The 18,682-nt window shown below is 42.4% G+C and overlaps 3 protein-coding genes and 1 pseudogene across 3 annotated transcripts; 2 read left to right on the top strand and 2 right to left on the bottom strand.

Annotated features, from left to right (window-relative positions):
• Positions 1-1,415: 1,415 nt before the first annotated feature.
• Positions 1,416-4,554, bottom strand: LOC125186487 (receptor-like protein EIX1). The gene is made up of 2 exons (XM_048082856.2): positions 1,814-4,554; positions 1,416-1,571 (listed from the first exon to the last, which is right to left on the bottom strand). Exon 1 carries the CDS (start codon positions 4,552-4,554, stop codon positions 1,822-1,824), a length of 2,733 nt encoding a protein of 910 aa, XP_047938813.2. The 3' UTR covers positions 1,416-1,571; positions 1,814-1,821.
• A 1,992-nt stretch (positions 4,555-6,546) lies between these two features.
• LOC125186485 (zinc transporter 8-like) lies at positions 6,547-8,132 on the top strand. The gene is made up of 3 exons (XM_048082855.2): positions 6,547-7,154; positions 7,591-7,740; positions 7,827-8,132. The coding sequence occupies exons 1-3, from the start codon at positions 6,567-6,569 to the stop codon at positions 8,130-8,132; spliced, it is 1,044 nt and encodes a 347-aa protein (XP_047938812.2). The 5' UTR covers positions 6,547-6,566.
• A 694-nt stretch (positions 8,133-8,826) lies between these two features.
• Positions 8,827-10,340, bottom strand: LOC125188870 (anthocyanidin 3-O-glucosyltransferase 2 pseudogene; annotated as a pseudogene).
• A 1,410-nt stretch (positions 10,341-11,750) lies between these two features.
• Positions 11,751-13,157, top strand: LOC125188078 (anthocyanidin 3-O-glucosyltransferase 2-like). Its single transcript, XM_089058717.1, has one exon. It carries the CDS (start codon positions 11,772-11,774, stop codon positions 13,155-13,157), a length of 1,386 nt encoding a protein of 461 aa, XP_088914843.1. The 5' UTR covers positions 11,751-11,771.
• Positions 13,158-18,682: the final 5,525 nt, after the last annotated feature.

Raw genomic sequence — 18,682 nt, 5'->3', positions numbered from 1 at the left:
GAGCAATGCATCCTTGATCGATCGGAGGAAATCCCCCCACCGGCGCTCGGGGATGCACGGTGACGTCAGGCTCTTGAAGGCGTCAAGCAGCACGTGGATGAACCCCGTGGAGAGGATCACCCCGGCCGCAAACGCCTCCACCACGAAGAAGAGGCTCCGCTCGGGGCTGAGCGTTGGAATCCACTTCGCCGGCGTCGCCAATTTGTATTTTAGCGCCAGCGTCTTGTCGCGGTCCCCCTCCTCGGCCTCGCACGTGCACTCCGTGAGGGCCGTGGCGGGGAACAGTACGATTGCGGCGACTAATGCATTTTTTATCGATTTCGCCATGGTAAAACAAGATTGTGAGTTGAAACGGAATTATCGATCTCGGGGATGCGTCAGGCTCTCGAAGGCGTCGGGCAGCACGTGGATGAACCCCGCCGAGAGGATCACCCCGGCCGCGAATGCCTTCACTACTAAGAAGAGGCTTCGCTCCGGGTTAAGAGGCTATTGTCGAGAATGAAGAGATGGAGAAATTCTAAAGGAGTGCTCCCAGTATTTGTACTCGAAGAAAGAGAAATAGAAATGGGTTTGGTTTGACACAGGTGAGGAGAGAGAATGGAGATGTCATCATTGTTTTCTTTTCTCTGTGAATACTCCCTCCGTCCCCATCCCCGTCCCCCGAATAAGAGTTATTAATTTCTATTTTGGTCCGTCCGCAATTAAAAGTAGCACTTCACTTTTATCATTTAAGTCTCACATTTCACTAACTCATTTCACTCATATTTTATTATAAAATGAATATAAAAATGTGGATTACACATTCTACTAACTTATTCAACCAATTTTTTTTTACATTTCTTAAAACTCGTGCCCAGTCAGTAACTAATTAAATTAAACTGACATCACATAGATACCCCGGATCCGGATCCTCTACTGTGGAATAAACTCAGCACATGCTGTGATATTAATACGTCAACGTTTTACCTCAAATCTTACCAAACTTACTCGTTCAAATTGCTTTAATACAAACAGCAATAAAGTGACTAACTAAGCAATCCATATTAATAATCCAAATAGACATATAGACTTGTAACAAACTACTTTCGTAAATGATATGTTTGAGTTGAGCAATTGCGACGTGTAACAAACTACTTTCGTAATTAGGAGTAAATGATATGTTTGACACAGTCAACCATGTCAACATATAGACTTGTTTTAGTAATGAAAAATGAATTGTAAAATTTATCCAATTATCCATGTATTTTAAGTAATAATAAATGAATAAATAAATTTTTTTTTTGTTTTTTGAGTTTCATTTTACCATGATTCAAAATAGTGAAATAATCGTTATACTATCAATAATCACAGGGCGACACATTCCTCTCCAAATACATGAAAATCACTTAATTTGACAATAAAAAGTACACACAGTTTTAGGTCATCACTAATTAAAATACATGAGCAACATATTTATGAAATGTAGGACATAAAAACACTTAAATCATGGACTATAACTAAGGTAACAAAACTATTCATGAGAAATAGTTGTTGTTGCTTTCTTGTTGTACCAGCTTCCAGCTTGTCCACCTCTACTCACAAACAAAAGAAAGATAGGATAATATCATGAGATATATAGCTAGCTATAATTATGAGAAAAAATAAATTATATATTCGAGTATCAAATATCAAATCAAATAATCAAACATGGTTTAATGTAATTTCATTGCCCTAAACTTTTCAAACTAAACACATTTATTTTGTAGCTGAAATTATGCATATGGCTAAAACACAAATAAAATGGAAAAGTTGAAGTAGAGTGTAGTATAATTACCTGATATTTCAGCTTCTTCTCAATTTGGATGCAAATATAGCAATCCTCACGTAAAACCAAACTCCAATGGCATCGAACAATTTGAAGAATGCAATTCTCCATGTTTTCTTGAGTGTGAAAGTACCAATAACTCCCCAAAATCCAAATATAAAACCAAAGCCCGTAGATATGCCCACTTCTTGCATAAAAGAGAGACTGATGTCTTTCTTCGGAAGAGTGGTGGGTGGCTTCAAGATATCTTTGGGGCACAATGCGAGCGGGGGCCCACATAGTCCATCATTATCAGCATATGTAGATGTACTGAAGCTCTGAAGTTGAGTACTTGTTGGAATTTTCCCAGACAAACCGTTGTTCGACAAATCAAGAACACTCAACCGTAATCGTGCCATGCTTGTGGGTATCTTCCCAAACAATTTATTATTCGATAGATCAAGATTTTCTAGCATTTCCATCTCACCAATATCTGGAATTATATTTCCTGTGAAACTATTTGATGATAGGTTCAGGGAAATCAATCCCTTCATACTAGAAAATGATTGGGGAATGTTTCCATCCAACCTATTGCTCGAAAAATCAATGAGTTTAAGATACTCAAGAATTTTCCTATATTCCCATTCCTGATACTTCCATTGAATTATTGAATACTCGTAATAATTCAGATCAATCTTATTTGGAAGATTTTCCCTGTAATAAATATAGTAAATATAACCCATGAAGCTTTGATCCGCTGGTTTAGCCTTTTCAGCCATAGTGGTAAAATTGTTGAAGCAATCAGATATTTCACCAGACAAGTTGTTATTGGAAAAGTCCATAATTCGAATACGAGTAAGATTGCATATCTCAGCAGGAATACTGCCATGCAATTTGTTTCTGCCAAGGTTTAGAAATTCTGTTTTATACAATTCACCAAACCAAGTAGGGACATTCCCTGTTAACTCATTCAGTGCAACATCAATTAACCTCAACTTTTGGCAACGTCTCAATGTGGAAGGGATCTCTCCAGACAAACTATTATCGCGCAAATGCAGTACAACGAGATTATTTAGAGACCCCAAAGAGTGGGGAATTTCACCCCGAAAACTGTTGCTAGCCAAATTGAGACTGTGCAAGTTTGGCATGTTCTCCCAGCAGTTGGGAACCTCTCCCGCCAACTGATTGTTTGAGAGGTCAAGGACACCAATCAGCCCGTGGCGGGCTTGGCAAATGGATGAAATTGAACCAGAGAATATATTTCCACTCAACTGAATAAGTTGAACATTGGAGTAAAACAATGGAATGGGACCTGAGATGTTATTGTTACTAAGATCTATATATTGGATCAAAGTGGATGAGAGACTTGGAACAGAACCAGTAATTTGATTGTGAGGAAGGTATAAGATGCCTAATGACAGGGACACACTCCACAACCAGGCTGGGACTTCATCTGCTATATTAGCTCTAGACAGATCAAGAATTGAGAAATTTCTCTGAGTTCGAATCCATTTTGGGAAAGATGGGCCCACATTGCATCCTGCTAACAATATATAGTCCAATTGGAAAACTGGACTCCAATCAGGAGCAAAATGCAAGACCAATGAATTCAAGGATAAGTCTAGTATCTCTAACTTATCAAGCATGATGAAATGGGATTCAGAGACTATGCCTTCCAGTGAATTATTAGAAAGATCTAGAACATGAAGCCCAGAGAGTTGGCCAAAACTAAGAGGAATGGAGCCTGTGAAGTTGTTTCCACCAAAGTACACTTCTGTCAATGCAGAAAATGCTCTCAGGTCGGGCAATGATCCACTGAGTTTATTATAAGCTAAGTCCAGAACTTGGAGTGATTCCAATATTCCTTTTTCGGATGTACTATTTACAAACAACTTGTCAAGGCTTCCTCTATAGTTATTTTCATAAAGGACTAAGACGCGCAAATGGCTCAGATCGGACACAGATTTTGGGATTTGACCTTCAAGCATGTTACTAGAGAGATCAAGATACTCAATGAATGTGCTTATGTTAGATATCCAATGGATCGAGGAGGAGGTGAGGTGATTATGAGACAGAGAAAGCATGGAAAGAGATGTGGAAAAAGAGGAATTAAAAGAAGATTTGACAAGAGTTGTGCTTATGTTACAAGAGTTCAAGTGCAATTCATAGAGGGAGTGAAGGCTTAAGATGCGTTGCATCCAGTTTGTATGATTTAAGTTGATATAACTCAAATCAAGAAAAGATAGCAAAGAGAGACCTGAGAGCCAATCGAGATTCTTAGTGCTTAATGGGTTATATGAGAGATCAAGTGATTGCAGGTTGGTAAGGTTCCCTATTTGAGGAGGAACAATCCCACCAAAGTTAGAACGTGAGAGAGACAAGTGTTGCAACTGTTTCATGGAACCAATAAATTCTGGGATTGGTTTGCCTCCAAAATCATTCCAACTGAGATCAAGAGAGTTTAAATGATACAACTCAAGCAAGAAAGAACCAACCTCACCTTGTAATAAACCATAATAACCACCACTGTTGAGTTTGAGTGTGATGACATGGCCCGTGGTGTTGCTGCACTCAACACCGTACCACTTGCAACATTCGTCGCTTTGCCATGACCGGAAAAGGTCAAAGTTGACGACGAGGCCATTCTTGAAGCTTAGAAGGGCTTCTCTCTCCCTCTCTATGCATCTCACTTTTGCATCTCCTGCATAAACAACCACACAAGCTAGAATAAAAAGAAGAAATTTAATTGCTATTCTTTTATGAGAAATCATAGTCTTTGTATTGATTAAAGAAGTGATGTGTATTTTGGGATACTCCAATGTCTCGAGTGTAATGGTTTAAATAGGTCTCGATACAATGAAACAATTCCAAAATTGAAAGCATATTGGTTAGAGGACTAGGGAGTCAATTAAAAAGACAAATTAGGAAGTTTCTTTGAAGATAATTCATGATAACGTAGAAATTGGGGTCTTCGAAGAAAGAATTTCCTACATAAAAACAAACTAGTGAAATGGTTCATGATAAATTTACATAAGAATTGCGTCTTAAAGTCAATGGAAATATGATAAAATAGTAAAGAGATGGATTATACTCCCTGTCCTATTAAAAATGAAACGTTTTTCTTTTTAGATTATCTCATTAAAAATGAAATATTTCCCAAAATGGAAACACCACTATCTCTACTTTTTCATCTCTTTTATTTTACTTTTTTCATTAACTTACAAAATAACACTATATAAAATCTTTTGCAAAATTCAAATATATCATATTTATTGGGACGGAGGGAGTATAACTATACGGTGGACACTTCGGGATTTTGGAAAAGGATCGCCATTTGTCACTATCACATGTCAATTCAAGCACTTTTTGAAACTAGTTAATGGAGTATTAAAGAATGTCAAATGTAGACACCTCAATATGTTTTCATCTCGTGACAAATTTTATATTTTCAAGACGATATTGACAGATTCTCCACCAAAAGTAGAGTTTTATTTATTCCCTCTAGACATATTTAGATGGTTAAATGACCAATTTCATTTGGACCTTTTTCAAGAGTTGGGACTCCTATCCAAACACTTATTAATTACATACACTCCATTTCTTTGTGTCGAGCGATATCTTCTCATATCTTGTAGAGTACAATAAATTAATTTATAAAAATAGGTGTATAATTTTATTATTAACAAACCTATCTCTCTCCGCGTCGATTGCTAGGCGTTCTCATTTTTGCCTTTATCTTTTTCTAGAGTTCAAAGGTACTCAAAACTTTCCCTCTCCCTTCTTAGTCATGACATCTCTTATTCCGGAGCTTGAAGACACTCGAAGTCTACTAGATTCATTCATTTTTTTCTAAAATACTCAAATAAAGAGAAATTAAAAAGCGATATCACAATAGACTCAAACCCGAGACCTTTCCGACATCCACCACTCCATAGTGATGGAACCAGGAAACAAACTTCGTGGGATTGGATACCATATAAAATTAGTAATTAAGTAAATATTTAAATATTTTTTTTAAAAAAAAAGTAAGAAGAAAAGTATAGTATTTTTTTTCCAAAATCTTGTTGGCATTTTACGAAAAATAGTATTTGAGATCGATTAAATGTACATAAACTTTCTAATACTATTATTCGTATATACGAATGAGAACAAGTTGAGAGGTTATAGCATTAAAAAAAATAAAAAAAGAACAAAAAATATAGCATTATTTTGATCAAATATTTAATTATCTGATTTGGGAAATTGATAATTCATAGGATTCCAATATATAGAGACAAAATCCTTCGCGCGCATAATCGTTCACAGCATATTATGAATTATCATACAAATTTTGAAAAGCATTTGACAAATTATAATTGAATGAAAGTTAGTGATGTTATCGACGATTGTCACAATATATAGTATAGTAGTAAAACAAAATGATTGTAGGTTTCGATATTCATGTCCATCCTCTTTTTTTAGCTTCCATAGTTCTATTCGAAATTTCAATCTAATGATATATACATTCATAAAATAACTTTTCATAATTTTCTCACAACTAAGCCAAACTCTATAAATAAGTGAAAATTTATTTATAATGCTTCTCGAATTCTTTGTGTACTTCAGTTATTTATGTCGACACTTATTTGTGATTAAAACCTGATTCTCATATATATCTCAACAGATTATATTTCAATCTTATATATATCTCGACCGATTAGATATAATCTATACTAACCTCAATAAATATTAGATAATAAAATTTCCAATTCAATACATCTCAAAACATTCTATTTTTTCTCCAATGAAGACTCATCTCCTCGCCGCCGCCGCCGCCATAATATTGCTGCCGGCGGCGGTCCTCGCCGGCTGCACGTGCGAGGCGGACGACGAATACCGCGACAAAGCCCTAGCGCTCCGCTACAAGCTAGCGGCCCTGGCCTCGATTCTGGTGGCCAGCGCCGCCGGCGTGTGCCTCCCCGTGGCGGCGAAGTGGTATCCGGCGCTGAGCCCTAAAAGCAACCTCTTCTTCGTGGTGAAGGCGTTCGCGGCCGGCGTGATCCTCTCGACGGGCTTCATCCACGTGCTGCCGGACGCGTTCGAGAACCTGACGTCCCCGTGCATCCCCGAGCACCCGTGGGGGGATTTTCCGTTCACCGGGTTTATTGCGATGGTGGCGTCGATCGGGACGCTCATGGTGGATACGTACGCGACGTCGTACTATAGGCGGCGGGCTAATGCGAAGGCGGCCGACGGAGGCGGGGATGAGGAGATGTTGGCGGCTGTGCGTGACCATGGTGCGCATGGTCATGCGCATCGTGGCGGGCTGGTGTCGTCAGACTCGGAGGATTCTGACGACTCCGAGCTACTTCGCCACCGTGTCATCTCTCAGGTTAATTTTTTTCCTTCTATTTAGTTTAATTTTACCATGATTTAAAATAGTGAAAAACTGATAGTTACTCCCTCCATCCGTGATCAAATGTCCCGTATTTAACCCCGCACCTGCACAGGTTTTAAGAAATTGTTTTACTTTATGAAGTACAGTGAGGAGAAAAGTTAGTGGCATGTGAGAACTACTTTTATATATTAGTTTTATAATAAAATTTGATTGGAACGGGTTAGTGAAATGTAACATTTATTCGTGGGCGGATGAAAAAGGAAAAATGAGACATTTAGTGGCGGGGTGGGAGTATATCGACCGTTATATATAGTGCTTTAGGCTCATTTTATATGATTAGGAATCATCTTCTGATTAATATGATCAATTTACAGTTATGTATTGTTATTTGTTACATATAATTCTGATCAATATTTTTGTTTTTGAATAGGTGTTGGAGTTGGGGATTGTTGTACATTCTGTAATTATTGGAATTGCATTAGGAGCTTCCCAAAGCCCATCGACAATAAAGCCTTTGATAGCTGCAATGACTTTTCATCAATTTTTTGAAGGCATTGGTCTTGGAGGATGCATAAGTCAGGTACATAATTAGGATTATTTCCCAATTACATGTTTAATCAAGAAACATATATTATAATTAATCCAACCTTTTGTTATTATTTGTAGGCAAAGTTTAATGTACGTGCCGTAGCAATAATGGCGGTTTTCTTCTCCCTCACAACGCCGGTAGGTATTGCCATAGGTATTGGAATAGCCAACATTTACAGCGAGACGAGCTCGACAGCCCTCATCGTTCAAGGTGTCTTCAATTCAGCATCGTCCGGCATACTAATATACATGGCATTGGTCAATCTTCTCTCCGCCGATTTCATGAGCCCTAGGCTCCAAAACAATGGAAAACTTCAACTAGGGGCAAATTTAGCACTTCTTCTTGGGGCAGGGTGTATGTCTTTTTTGGCTAAATGGGCTTAAATCACGAGTTTGTCTATATTTATTTCTATTCGTCTTTGGCATTCCATATTGTGCACAGTGAATTTATAATTAGAGTTGCAATTGTTTTGTGAAAGTTAGAAGAATAGCGATTTCGGAATCTCACTTCTATACTTGATTCAAACTTTATTTTTAAGTTAGTTACAATTTACTCATATTTTATAGCATTAGTTTCGTCATCATATATTTGATTCGATTTTGATCTTTTCCTCTGCAATTTTTTTCAACTTTCCACTAGAATAATTGCCCTATGCCATACCATATTCAGAGCGATAGGAATATATAGTAAAATGAATGGAAGTATCTTAAATTTATTTGTAGCCAATTCAACTTTTATCTAGAGTAGAGTATTAGCTAGGAAATAGGGTTATGGAAACAATTTCAACCGTGCGTAGAGGGAGGGGTAAAATTGTGCGTGATGAAAAGTAAGTTGATAAGATTTGGACTTTCGAGAAAAATAATAATGCATGAAGAAATAATTAGGCCTTGTCAATGTCGGCGTCGACAGTATTAGCTCGCACGGTTTTGTTTTTGGGTTACTCGCCTCAAACTAATTGGGGTTGGACAAGAATTGTATACAACTTCCAATTCCCCAAAATTCCGATATGGGATAGGTTTGTACTCAACATTCAATATGCAATGATTGAATTTGTCAACCACTTCTTAAGAGTGTAGCTTAAGTAAATTTAAATCATTATCATTGACGATATATAATATCTATGGATACAATGGAGCAACATCAACAACTTTGAAAGAAATCTTGAATTAGACAACCTAGGTAATTATACGATGATCCCCCTTCCATGAGCGCCATGGTGCTCTTCTCCTTCAACTCCTTAACCCTAGCTCGAATCTCATTCGTGGGGTCCATCAGCTGCTCGATTGCCTTCCCGATAACGTCTTTTGTCACTATCTCACCACTATTCTTCCGATAATCCATTTTAATCTCGACCGCAATCCCAATGTCCTTGACCAATTGGAATGCATTGGCCTGCTGCTCGGCCCCCAACGGCCAGGCGGCCATGGGGACCCCACAGCAGACACTTTCTAGAGTCGAATTCCACCCACAGTGGGACACAAGTCCTCCCACTGAAGGGTGAGACAACACCGCTACCTGAGGGGCCCACCCGATCACCTTACCCACCCCCGCCGTACGGTCAAGGAACCCCTCAGGTAACACTTCCCCGGGATTCTCGTACTCCCCGGGGAAAACAATCCCCTTTTCAGAAACCGGTTTTCTCAGCGACCATAAAAACCGTTTCCCACTCTGCTCCAGCGCTTCCGCGATCTCCACCACCTGCTCTGCCTCGAAAGCACCAAAGCTTCCGAAGCAGAGAAACACGACCGAGGAATCGGGTTGGCCGTCTAGCCACCGCCCGATTTCCTCGCGCTTCCGCCTACTCTCATCACTCTCTTCCCCCTCACCCCCGATGATCGGCCCGACCGGGTAAAACCTCGGGATCCGCTCCTCGCCAGGGTTTGAGCCAATCGCACGAGGCTCCATCTCGAGAAACGTGTTGACCACGATCCCATCGGCATCCCGCGCCTTCCTCGATAATTCAAGGAAGCCGCTCTCCCGGTCAAACACTGGATCCGGCCAAACCCTAGCCGGAACCGGGCTACCATACGATGAGACCGAAATCACCTCATCCGACCCCTCAAACTCCGCCAAATCCCCGCCACGATCATCCCCAAGCCTCTGAAGATCGAACATGAGGCGGAGAATCGCAGCGCCGCTGGCGAAGAATACGTAGCTCGAGACGCCGAGCTCCTTCGCCACGTCGATCATGTCGACGCACATAATGTCGATGAAAATCCCGGAAACTCTCCGGCATTTCTTCATCTCCGACACCACGCCCTTGACGGAGGCCTTGTGGCGGGCGGCGAAATGCAACATGCTTTTCGGAGGCTTCATGGCTTCTTCTCCTGATCCGGATTCATCGTCTTGTTTGAGGCGCACGAAGTTGATTTGGGGATTCTTGATGTAGGAGGTGATCTTGGTGTCGGTAGGCATGCTCATGACGAGGACCGTGATGGAGAGGCGGCTGTCGCGGGAGGCGAGGAGCTCGGACGCCTTCACCGCCGCGACGAGGTGGCTCACGACGGGGAATGGGATGAACACTAGGCTCGCCTTCTCTCCCTCTTCACCCATTTTTCTTTCACACTTTTAGTTTGATAATAAGATAGAAATAATTGGTTACACACTATAAATTTTCACTCTAGCTAAAGCGTTTATATAAGTCAAAAAGTGAAGAAATTTGGTTTTCAATTAGTATCTTTTTTGGTCACCAAAATGTGACAATTTTGGGCCTGCGGCTCTCAATTATTAATTTCATCAATAAAAGTCAACACATTTCTTCTCATTTCATTTTTTACTTTATTCATCCTTTACTTAACTAATTTAATAAAAATTTTCTTAAATCGCGTGCTGAAAAGAAATGTCTCCACTACTATGGAACGGATGGAATACATAGTACAGGGTTTGTGTGTGTGTGTGTGTGTTTTTTTTTTTTTTTATGTTTGGCAAAATTTGCGTTGGTTATACATTTTCAACTGTCGGACTGTCTCAACTCTCAATTGTACAACAAGATTAATTAGGGTTTTAATAAATGAACGATTTCGTCTGATCACGTGTGATGTATACGTGAAGGTAATTAAATTGGTATAATTGGTTGAGATTGTGCAGACTATATAACATACTTTAGAAGCTTCTTTTGATTACATACGTTAGGTTTTCAATTTTTTTGTCTTTCTTCTTTATATGGAGTTCCTTTTTTAATTAAAGGAAATGCTACTTTTGCTTATGTTGGCTGTCTATGTATATATGTAGTCATCATTTAGCGACCAACCAACCACTTATACAAATGGTTGAGTGAAAATTCATGAGAGAGAAACAATTTAAAATTATCCTTTTTTTGTTCATAAGTCGAGTACAATCTTCTCTATTAAGACACTAAAAGAGATGTTCGTCATCAAAATGACCAAATCGAAATACTATTAAGTTCGAACATTTTGAATTTTCAGATCAGAATATATTTCTTTTCTTCAAAATTAGATTTTATCCCTTTGTTCGAATTAATATTTTTAAGTAAAAACCCTGAAAATCTATTGTATTAAGATACAATATTTGTTAAATATTTTAAAACTAATATACATGGTAATTTAATTTTTTTCACACTGAGATTTTCCAATTTGAATCGATTCCAATTTTAGGATTAGTTCAGATTAAGTTAAAATCTAAATACTTATGGTGGAGTCCAATAATCTTGTCCCTATTTCTTATGAGAGTCACATTTTATCATTTCGATATATTCCACAGTAAGAGTTACATTTTATTTTTACCATAAATAGTAAGTAGGTATCTCATTCTATTAACTCACTTCACTCTCATAAATGGCGGAGTATGACATTAACTTTTCCAACTCATTTTTATTTACATTTCTTAAAACTCGTACCCCTACCAACTCTTATTATGAGATCAGATGGAGTAAATTTTTATTATCTAATGCCATCATTATCATACAATAAACAAAATAAATGGAGTAGTATTTATTTCCAACATAATTACGTTAATATAGTAAATATCTCTATACAATATAAACAAAAAACCACCGCCGGAAAATGGAGAAATTCGAGCTAATATTCATCCCATCTCCGGGGCTGAGCCACCTCACCGCCACCGTGGAAGCCACCAAGCTCCTCCTCGACCGCGACCCCCGCCTCTCCGTCACCGTCCTCACCATGCAGCTCCCCAACGACACCGCCGTCGACGCCTACACCGCCAACTTCTCCGCCTCCCCGCGCCTCACCTTCTCCGCCCTTCCCCCGCAATCGAAAGCCTTCATGCTAGACCTCATCGACAGCCAGATCACAAACGTCAGACACGCAATCGACCAACGCCGCCGCGACCACCGGATCGCCGGAATCGTGCTCGACATTTTCTGCCTCGATTTCGTCGAGGTCGCCCGAGAGTTCGGCTTTCCGGCCTACTGTTTCTTCACCTCCGGCGCCGGCACGTTAGGCCTGTTTCAGTACTTGCTCTCGCTGAAGTTTGATGAGGAAAAGGAGCTGTCGGAGTTTAAAAACTCCGGCGAGGAGCTTCCCGTGCCGTGCTTTTCCCTCCCTGTTCCGGCGAAGGTCCTGCCGGCGGTGTTGATCGCCGGCGGCCCGATCGCCGACCACTTTTTGGACATTTTAAGGAGAATTCGGGGGTTGGACGGAGTTCTGGTGAATACGTTCTACGAATTTGAATCTTATGCGATCGACTCGATGGCGGGAAAAAACCCTAGAATTTATCCGGTGGGGCCGATTTTGGACCTGGCCGGCGTGTCGAGGGAGGATGATGTGAAGAGATGGCTCGACGATCAGCCGGAGAAGTCTGTGGTTTTCTTGTGCTTTGGCACTAATGGGAGTTTCAGGGAAGAGCAAGTGAAAGAGATAGCTCTAGCTCTTGAAAACAGTGAATGTCGGTTTCTATGGTCGTTGAGGAAGCCGGTGTCGGAGGGGGTTGAGAAGGTGGTGGTGGAGTACGAAGATTTCGGTGAGGTGTTGCCCGAGGGGTTCTTGGAGAGGACGAAGGGGGTCGGGAGGGTGGTCGGGTGGGTGGGGCAGGTCGGGGTGTTGTCTCATAGGGCGGTTGGGGGATTTGTGTCGCACTGTGGATGGAACTCGACTTTGGAGAGTGTGTGGTTTGGGGTGCCGATGGCTACTTTCCCGCTCTATGCAGAGCAGCAGCTGAATGCGTTTTATCTGGTGAAGGAGTTGGGGATGGCGGAGATGATTAGGTTGGATTATAAGACGGATTTTAGGGGGGAGGAGGAGGTGGAGATTGTCGGGGCAGGGGAGATCGAGGGGGCGATACGAAGGCTGATGGCGGCCGAGGGGGGTGGGGTGAGGGGGAAGGTGGAGGAGATGGGGAGGAAGGGAAGGGCAGCTTTGGAGATAGGTGGATCTTCTTATAAAGCTCAGGTTGAGTTTATTGAGGATGTGATAAGAAAAGTTGGTTAGTTAGTTTCTTTGTTGTGCTTTTATGTTTTGGATTCACTTATAGTGCATGTATTTGGAAATAATATTTGTCAAAGTGTTGTGCAAGATACTCCTTTCGTTCTCTATTAGAAGTTTAATTTTTTCTGTCGATATTATACGGATGTCGATATTATACGGATGAATCATCATGAGTAAAGAATTTATATGTTCAACGTGGCTAATGGGACCCGCACAAAGTGTGTGGAATGAATTTGAAAAGTCACCTAAGAGCATCTCCAATGGTGCATAGGCCAGCCATAGGCCAGCCATTCCCTCCCCTGCCACGTCAGCAGCACTACAAAATCCTCCTGCCACATCAGATTTAGGCCAGCCATAGGCCAGCCGCAAAAAAATAATTCAAAAAATACTGCATTTACGGAATTAAAATTACGATTAAATTACGGAATTCAATTTACGACACATATACGGGAAATTAATTCATTTCATTCAAAAAAAAGTACAAAGTTTCAAAAAAAAAAAAAATTACATGAATTTTTGTAAAAAAAAAGGGGCTTCCGCACACGAGCCCCGCTACTATCTACTCCTCGTCGTCGTCGCCGCCGTCATCGTCGTCGCCGCCGTCATCGCCGCCGCTGCCGCCACCCGTGGTATCCGAGTCCACGTCGGTACCCCCCAACCGCTCCCTGGCGAGTGCCAAATCAGCCCGTATGCTATCGAGCAACTCCTTCAGAAGCATCTTCTCCGTGGGGTCAGTGGCGGCCCTCCACTCCTGCAAGACCTTGAACATCTGATCCCGCGTATGGTTACGCGAATGGAGAGCGTACTCGAGTGGGGCGGGGGGGAGGGCGGATGAGACCTCACGGGGCGATAGGGGAGATCCTCCCCTCGCAGCCCGTTTCGCCCGCCTTTGTCCAACCGGGCGAGGGCGACCGGTAAACGAAGGAGGGGATGGACGCTCCTGAGCATCCGGGGGGAGGTCGTGGGATCCGGCGCTGCTGCCGCTGTAGTCGCCGGAATAGTTCAGCCTCTGCTTCTTTTGCCACCCGGCTTCGCACCCCGCCCGGAACTTCTCGGAGTCCTTCAGCAACAAGAAGCACTCCCAGAAGGTGAACTCCTTATACGTCCCCGGTAGGGGGAACTGACCCTCGGCTATCCTCCGGGCGTCGTCCTCGTTCTGCCCACTACCAAGCTGACGGAGGGCGTTGGCGTACAAATTCGCAAAACGGCCAACCGCGGCCCTGATGCGCCCCCACCCCTTCCGGACCTCCTCATTGCTGAAGTCCTTCCCGTGCGGGCAGTGCTGCCTATAGGAAGCTCTGATCTTCGCCCACATGTTGACGACCCGCTGCTCGTTCGACACCAGCGGATCGTCACACACCTCCAACCACCCCTTGGCCACCCCGACGTACTCGTCCTCCGTCCACTTCCTCCGTGTGGGGGTGTCGTCAGCGGCGGGCTGCGACGACTCGCCGACCGCCTTGGCCTTCCCCTTCTTCTTCGGCACGGGCCGACTCGCTGGAACGGGGGTAGCCGGATCCCCGAGATCGATCCCCAACTCCTGTAATGAGAAAGTCTCATTCCCAGTGAACTGCGTCTCCACCGGGGACGACGTGTGAGACGCAGCCGTCAAAAAATCGAGGGAGGGACGATATACCGTGTCCCCTCCCAACATCCCCCCCTGCATCCCGGGATGCATACCGTGCTGCATCCCCCCCTGCAGCCCCATCATCTGCTGCTGGAGCATCATCTGCTGCTGTAGCAGCATCTGCTGCATCTGGGGCATACCCCCCCACCCGGGCGCTGACTGCCCACCGCTCCCCTGCCCCCCGCCCGGCATCACCCACGGCATAACCCCCGGCATACCCCCCTGCACCCCCCCCGGCGCACCGCCCATCATCCCCATCATCTGCGGCCAAGGGACGTTCCACCCCGGGCCCATCTGCCCCAATCCAGATCCCACAGGTGTCGTGGGAGTCTGAGATCCACTCGTCACTGGACTGGACTCGTTGTTGTGATCCATCGCTCGATGATGCTCTTGTACAGAAAGTTAGAGAGAGAGAAAACTCGTTTAAAAACAAGTGGTGCAAATGAAAATGAAACTAAAATCGCGTTTATATAGGTTTTTTAAAAAAAAAAAAAAACGAAAATAGGCGCTGGCTGATCGCTAGCCGATCGGCCAGCGCATCGGCCAGCGCCCCCCGATCGGCCAGCCCTAGCCGATCGTCTAGCCGATTTGCCGCTCGCCGGCCCCAATGGTTCGGCTAGCCGACCGGCTAGCGCGACGAATCGGCTAGCCGGTGGCTAGCCGACCACTGGAGATGCTCTAATGTTATCAATTTGTACTGTCGGCACAGAGATGATATTTTTTTTGGGTAATGTTATTTTGTAGTAATATCTACCAGTACTTTCTCCATCTCACATAATTTTATCCAATATTCCATTTTGGACCGTCCCACATATTTTATCCATTTCATTTTTACCATTTTTGATAGTGGACCTTATATTCCATTAACTCATTCCTACTCACTTTCCACCAATTATTTCAACTCACTTTTCATTACATTTCTTAAAATTCGTGACGGATCAAAGTGTGTAAAATTACGTGAGATGGAGGAGTATCAATTATTATTCCATGATATGAAAGTCATTTTTTCAATTTTATTTGACCAATCAACTTTTTTTTGGGGGGGGGGGTCGCTTTTATTTTCTTTAAATAGCTAATTCCGCCGCTTCTTATTAATTTTCCATTTTTCTGATGTTTATTTCTATCACGTTTGAACATTTTTGTGAAAGCGACGGCGGTATCCTTTGAATGGCGGTGGTGATTTGGGCGGCGGTACTAATCACTAGTGTAGGAAAACCATATCTTTCTCTTTCTAGCTCTCTCTTCTTGATTCTTGAGTTATTGTTTCGAAATCCCATTTAAGAATAGACAAAATATGGGCATAGAAACAAATTTCCACTATTGTAATTAGATAAGATATCGTGGGACAAATTGATATGGAGTACAATAATGAAAATTGTTAAAAGACTATTTGGTTTCTGGAATGATATTCATCATATTAGGTTAATCTTTGGAGAAGAATTACACGCCTCTTTATAGGCTAGGAGACCATGCGACATATATGGTAAGCTCTAATCATGCTAACCTAATATTCTATACAAGGTATTAAAATAAAATACTAATTACAATATCAATCCTTGATTGCAGGAGATCAATTCTTGATTTGTAGGAACCTTACTTCCAACACTCCCCCTCAAGTTAAGTAACGGGATTGCCGATGCTTAACTTGTCCAATACTTGTCGAAAAGATTGAGAATTCACGGCCTTTGTCAAGATGTCTGCCAATTGATCTTCTGACTTGACATAGGGTAACTCCACGATTTTTGCCTCAAGTGTATCCTTTATGAAATGTCGATCGACCTCCACATGCTTGGTTCGATCATGTTGCACTGGGTTCTCCGAGATGCTGATAGCTGCTTTATTATCACACAAAAGTCGACACGGCTTAGGTGATTTGAGATCCAGCTCTGTCATGAGTCTCTTAAGCCACAATGTTTCTGTCAGTCCACTCTTTATCCCTCGAAATTCTGCTTCAGCACTTGAAAGTGCTACCACTTTCTACTTCTTACTTCTCCATGTTACTAGATTGCCTCCTACAAAGGTAAAGTATCCTGCTGTGGACTTTCTGTCATTCGGGTTTCCTGCCCAATCTGCATCAGTGTACCCATGTATCTCCAAATGCCCATGTTTCTTGAATAAGACTCCATGTCCTACTGTTCCCTTCAAGTATCTCACTATTCTCAAGACTGCCTCCCAATGATCTTCTTGAGGTGCATGCATGAACTGACTTACTACTCCCACGGCATAGGCAAGGTCTGGCCTAGTATGAGATAGATAAATCAGTTTTCCCACTAATCGTTGGTATCTTCCTCGATCGGCACGTTTAGCTCCTTCACGGATCTGCAATCCGTGATTTTGAACCATCGGAGTGTCTGCTGGTTTGCAATCTATCATCCCAGTTTCTGCAAGTATGTCAAGTACGTACTTCCTTTGGTTAATAAAAATCTCCTGCTTTGATCTCAGTACCTCTATCCCCAAGAAGTACTTTAGTGACCCCAGATCTTTCATTTCAAATTCCTTGAACAGATTCTGTCTCAAACGGCTGATCTCCTCCTCGTCATCCCCAGTAATGATCATATCATCTACATAAATAATAAGACATGTTATCTTACCATTCCTTTTCTTGAGAAAGAGAGTGTGATCTGAATTGCTCTGACGATACTCATATTTCTTCATCACTTCAGTGAACCTCCCAAACCAAGCTCTGGGAGATTGTTTCAGACCATATAATGTCTTCTTCAGTTTACATACATCTCCATTCTGAAAGTCTCCAGTAAATCCCGGTGGAGGCTCCATATAAACGGGCTTAGTTAATTCTCCATGTAAGAAGGCATTGGTTACAACAAACTGATGTAATGGCCAGTCCCTATTAGCTGCTATTGAGAATAGTACCCTTACTGTATTGATCTTGGCGACAGGTGAAAAAGTTTCAGCATAGTCGACACCATAGGTTTGGGTATACCCTTTTGCTACCAATCTGGCCTTGTAACGATCAATCGATCCATCGGGTCTCCTTTTGATGGTGAACACCCATCTACATCCCACTGTTGTAGCTCCTTTGGGTAGTTTGCTGACTTCCCAAGTTTTATTCTTCAAGAGGGCATCCATCTCGACTAACATTGCATCTTTCCAGTGTTTGACTTTCCAAGCTTCCTCAGCAGTGTAAGGAATTTCCTCTTCGTCATAGAGGGCAGCCTCAAAAGCTTTTGCCATCTTGGTCAAGTTCCCCTTCACGAAATTGGCTACTCCATATTGACTTTTCTTTCCGATCTTCTCCGGGGAGTATCGTTTCGGTGGAACTCCTCGAGTGCTCCTAAAAGGAAGGAGATACCGACCCGTACTTTCATCTATTGCAGTAGTCTCTGTGACAACAGGATCAGTAAGAATAATAACTTCTGCAGGGTCATCAGGAATTACCTCGGATACCGGTTGAGGAGGGATACTTAGGGGCGGTTGAGGCGACTCTGCTGTGGAAGTGACATGCTCGGCGGTAGTGCTAATTGGTTCTGTTGAGTCCTCATTGGGGAAATTTGGCCGAGACACAAACCAACTTAGATAGTCCTCAGTTTGGCCTGATTCACTCTCCCCCTGACTACTAAGGTGGGTGTGGTAGTAGAATTCAGTTTCCAAAAAATTGCAGTTCATTGTGGTTGTTATTTTTCTGGTGATCGGGTCATAGCATCTATATCCCTTTTGGTTTAGCCCATACCCCACAAAGACACATTTGGTAGCACAAGGTGAAAACTTAGATCGTTCATGTTTCGGGATATGGACATACACAGTACATCCAAAGACCTTGGGTTGAAGGTTGAGATGGTTAGGGATTTTGGTGAATTTGGATAAGGTATCGAGAGGGGTTTTTTTGTTTAGGATTTTTGTAGGTAGTCTATTTATAAGATAGATGGAGGTGGCAATAGCTTCT

This window comes from Salvia hispanica, chromosome 5 (assembly GCF_029641045.1).
Source record: "Salvia hispanica isolate PSC_SH4W2 chromosome 5, Shi_PSC_v1, whole genome shotgun sequence".
NCBI lineage: Eukaryota > Viridiplantae > Streptophyta > Magnoliopsida > Lamiales > Lamiaceae > Salvia > Salvia hispanica.
Note: the sequence above shows the minus strand (reverse complement) of the source record. Positions and strands in the feature narration are given on the sequence as shown.